The 4,568-nt window shown below is 34.6% G+C and overlaps 1 protein-coding gene across 2 annotated transcripts; it reads left to right on the forward strand.

Annotated features, from left to right (window-relative positions):
• The first annotated feature begins 1,152 nt into the window (after positions 1-1,152).
• On the forward strand, positions 1,153-3,359 carry LOC121203106 (protein PHYTOCHROME KINASE SUBSTRATE 1). Of its 2 annotated transcripts, none has more exons than XM_041082774.1 (2): positions 1,153-1,358; positions 1,748-3,359. In XM_041082774.1, the coding sequence occupies exon 2, from the start codon at positions 1,778-1,780 to the stop codon at positions 3,194-3,196; it is 1,419 nt and encodes a 472-aa protein (XP_040938708.1). In that variant the 5' UTR covers positions 1,153-1,358; positions 1,748-1,777; the 3' UTR covers positions 3,197-3,359. The 2 variants fall into 2 exon arrangements, with proteins under 2 accessions (XP_040938708.1, XP_040938709.1); XM_041082775.1 differs by lacking the exon at positions 1,153-1,358 and adding an exon at positions 1,365-1,631.
• The last annotated feature ends 1,209 nt before the right edge of the window (positions 3,360-4,568 follow it).

Consider the following 4,568-nt stretch of genomic DNA (forward strand, 5'->3'; position numbering starts at 1 on the left):
GAGGCTTGTACAAGTTTTGTATGAGAGTTTATTGAGTGCATTTTAATTTTTTCATTTGAGGAATTATTTCATGAAAGAGTGCAAACTGATTTATAAACATTGTTGAGTGTTTATAGTCCAAGTTCTTAATAGGAGGATTTGGAGGTGAGTGTTTTAATCTTTAGGTACAAATGTGAGATATCTATACTTGAAGAATGATAGAGAGTGAATTACTTGTTGTATTCATGATTAAAGATAGTGAAATAACTCACTAAGTTAGGCTCTACAAATGTAGGGAAACTGAAGTACATAAATAGACATATATGTTATTTTTGTTTTGTTTGCATCGTTTTTTATAGTGCCAAGTTGTAGCGGCTACTACAATCTTACACTTCCATTGCAATTTCTATTTTAAGCAAATAGGCAACTTAAGGTAGCAACATTAACCATTTGCATAATTTATCATTTATAAATTATATTTATCTTCTATTTTTCCTTTCATGTTTGCTCCTTTATCCTTCTAATAGTACTCGTCAATGAAAAAATTAGTAGTGTCTAAAGTATAAATGGGAAACAGTTGATAAAAAAAAAGTTTTATAGATGCATGATTTTATATATGCATGGTTATATTTAGAAAAATAGACAATTTGAAACAATTTTTTTTCAATTAAAATGATGATTTTTTTTTCAGTAGAAACAAATAACAGCATTAAGCAAAAATAATAAAATTAAACAATTTTATAAGTTACTATTGCACTCAGTAAAAAGTATTTAATGAACCAAATGTGATAATATAACTTTCTTGAAAATAATCAATATTTTTAATGTGTGCTAAACATTATAAAATAACTATCCCAACAATCACATTCTAAAATTTTATATTCCATTAAAATTATAACATAAAAAAAACATAAAATACAAAAAAACATAAAACACTACTTTATTGTCAATCCAGCCTTCCATTCCCTCCCATAATAATAATAATAATAATAATAATAATAATAATAATAATAACCACAAGTCAACTAACAGAGCCAGAACAACATAAACACATGTATCTTTTTTTTCTCTTTTTAATTTTGTTATAAATATATTTGTCAAAGTACTAAGCAATAGCCAAGCTCTCCATGTGATCAGCTTGTGCGGATGATTGGACATGTAAATCCAAGCAAAAATTTAAAGCTTGTAATTGTATCCACATAAGTTTTGAAAACCCATTCCAAAATAAAAATCAAGTTTCCGTACAGCATGGCCTAAGTAAACATATATGAGATATACTAATCAATAGGCATTATATATATATGTACATACATACATTTGCTAAAGATAACTTGAAGAGACTCAAATCAGAGCTCTAGTTGTGAAGAAATATAATCCAGGTTTGCTTTAGTCCACAAGTAGATGGGCCTACTCCCTTGAACATCTTGCAGATGGGAGATGTCATAACTATACTTAGCATAGAACAACTTTCTTACTAAATCTCTCTTCTATTTTATTTCATTTCTTCTCTCTGCTACTTTTCATCCTTTGGTTTCTTGTATAAATAGCGTTTCCCCTTTCTTTTTTCATGTTGTTTGATATAGCTTTCTAAGGCAATCTTTGGGATTTCCCAAACCAGGATTTTAGTTGTCTTCACACTGAACTTTGCTATTGTTAAGTCTTTTTCATTTTCTTTCTGTAGTTTTGTGCATCTTGTTTAGTTGTACTGGAAAGTGGAAACGGTTTTCTTGGGGGTCATTTTCTCACTCGTATTTTTGTTTTATTGCAGCAAATATTTTATTTGAATCTCGAGAACTCCATGGCTATGGTAACATTAACATCAAATTACAACACAAACCTGTCGCAAACATTGTCCTTTGAGGAAAAAAATAGCAGCCTTCGTGATGTTTCTTTCTCTACTTTCTTCGATGGTGCTGACGAAAACTATGAAAGAGAACTTTCGGCTTCAAACCGAGAGCTCAGCTCCAAGACAACCAACACCAACCAAGATGAGCATCATTATTTAGGACTGAAGAAAGAAGATGGAGAAATTGGAGTATTTGGAGCTGAAAAATACTTCAATGGAGGAATTGATTTAGAAAGTCCAAGAATAAACAAAATACATGCAAAAACATTGGAATGCGTTAAAGATGGTAGAGTCAGCATAGAGCCTGTCAAGCCTGTAATATATCAGGGAACTCCAAGTGTTCGATCAGAATCAAGCTGGAACAGCCGAAGTGCATTGCTCCGAAGTACTATGAGAAATCCTCCTGGGAAAAAACCTCCTAAAGTGAATGGAAAGAGTTTTCTTTCGGGTCTTGCTGGCTGCAAATGTTACTGTTCTGGTAGAAATTCAGTTGAGATTGAAGAAGCACAAGTTGGTGAAATAAGTTTCAAGAGACCAGCTGCTAATGGAGAGGGCTTGCAAGGCAAGCCAAATAAAACTGCATCCAGTAAGGCGAGCCTAGAGGTTAATAAACCAGTGGCGGAACCCTGGACGAAGGAAGACATTTTTAGTTTCCCAACTATGAATTCTAATAAGGGAATTCGACCTGTTAAAGTGTCACTGCAAGGAGATGTGGATGAAATCGGACGGAAATCATTGGAGGTTTTCGGCTCGCCGGCACTTGGAAGGAGAAACAAGTCTTTGAACATCGAGAGGAGGCTGCAAATGTTCTCTCTGGATTCTAATCCCAAAGCAGAAAAAATTGAAAATCCTAAAGGCAACTACAACGATACAGAGAGCGATGCAAGTTCAGACTTATTTGAGATAGAGAGCCTCACAGGAAAAGTCAACCCATTTCTTGTCAAACAAATTTCTGATGCGGCGTCTGGGTGTGCCACCCCAACAACTTGTTATGCACCAAGTGAGGCCAGCATAGAGTGGAGTGTGGTCACAGCAAGTGCAGCAGATTTCTCAGTCATGTCTGACTATGAAGAGCTAAGGCCACCTGTAACTTTTCCAAGCCCAATGAGAACATATCCGACACCCACCAAAACCAAAGGTTCTAAAAACAAGGGCCGTTCCAGTGGTCTATTGGGGTGTAACAGCCAAAAAGCTGTTGAAGTTGCTGGAGATACACACAAAACAAATGACAAGGCAGGTTTTGACCCAAGAATGCGCAGTGTGTCTGATTCCTACATACCTGCAACAAGATTTGGAGCTGGTACTAAACTTGCTGCGGCTTTTCAACCTACTCATTCAGCAGGAGCTTCACATCTCTTGTTTATTCAGTAGCTTTTAATAGCTTTCCCTGGACCTTATTTTGTACAACTTGTGATGGGAAATTTCACTACTATACCTTATGTTTCTTTTGTATCCGTAGTAGTGTTGAATTCCGTAAGTGATGCTAATTTTTTAGAAAGTAAATCCAAAAAGTTCATGGGGGGTCATTTGTTTAGCATGAAATGCATGAATTCTGGATGATGAAGATGAATGTAGATGTGTTTGCAACCAGATATTGGGGTTAATGGAGCCCTACTCATATGCCCTGGCAGTTCCCAAGTTATTTTTGGCTTGGCCTCCTTTTCCATTGCAAAATTAGAGACTTAGAAACCTATTCTGCTCAGCTAATATTCCTGTTAAATTTTAGAGCAGATCAATGGTCAAGATCATAACTAATTATCTTTCCAGCATTACTATTAAGTGCCATGACCTGGAGTGGATCTCCTGTGCTTTTATCGATATTTTCTGTGCGGACCACCAGTAGAATATAATAGAGAGCTCTAAGCTTGAATTATACTTGTAGTACCATTACATATGTGAGAGATAAGTCAAAGAAGTTAACAATTCTATTTATGTTTAATATATCTTTCGTGACCCAAAGAATAAAAAGGTAAAATGTTGCTGTCAAACTAGTTGCTATTGTATTCAAACATCCGGTTTATGGTCATGTTATCCACATTAGAGTATGTTTTCAAGATCAGTTTGTTCAATTTATGTTTAATTTTTTTTTTTATATATTTGAAGATTCTAATATATGTAATACAATATCTTTTTTTTTTTTTATTCCGAAGAAGTAAATTTTCAACGCTAAGAATGTCAGGTTATAATCAGACTTGGTCACAGCTATCTGTGCAGGAGAAATGTAATTAATTCGGCAACCACCTCATAAATAAATTGGTCCATAATATTGTGTCAACCACTCCAACATTTCACCTCCACTTTCTTAGAAATTCAGATGAGATTACTTCAACATAGCTATAATCAAAACTAACAATCATAAAGAATATTTAAAGCTGATGAACTCTTGGCTTAACACCAGTCCGATCAAAGTTAAAACCAGCTGCAAGTTTTTTTTGTACACAGAGATGGTAGATAATAAAGTCACGAAAACACGATTTCATATAAAAAGTGTCTGAGACAATTATTAGAGGAAGGTAGTACCATTAGAAAACCTAATATGACAGGTGAGCCATTAATGGGAACATTATTTGAGGGACACCACCCACCCTTGTTCTCCACTATGAGTTTGATGAATTAAAAATCATGCCAAACAACCAAATTTTCTGTCATTTCCCCTATGGATAATCAAGGAATAACAGCAGAAGGACCATCCATGTGCAGAAGGAGATCAATGAAAGGCAGAGGTAGATATCTATACTATAAA

The sequence above is a fragment of the Gossypium hirsutum genome, chromosome A12 (assembly GCF_007990345.1).
Source record: "Gossypium hirsutum isolate 1008001.06 chromosome A12, Gossypium_hirsutum_v2.1, whole genome shotgun sequence".
NCBI lineage: Eukaryota > Viridiplantae > Streptophyta > Magnoliopsida > Malvales > Malvaceae > Gossypium > Gossypium hirsutum.

What these genes read in the sequence shown, in the direction of transcription:
- LOC121203106 (XM_041082774.1), top strand. Translation starts at nt 1,778, where the DNA reads ATGGCTATGGTAACATTAACATCAAATTACAACACAAACCTGTCGCAA.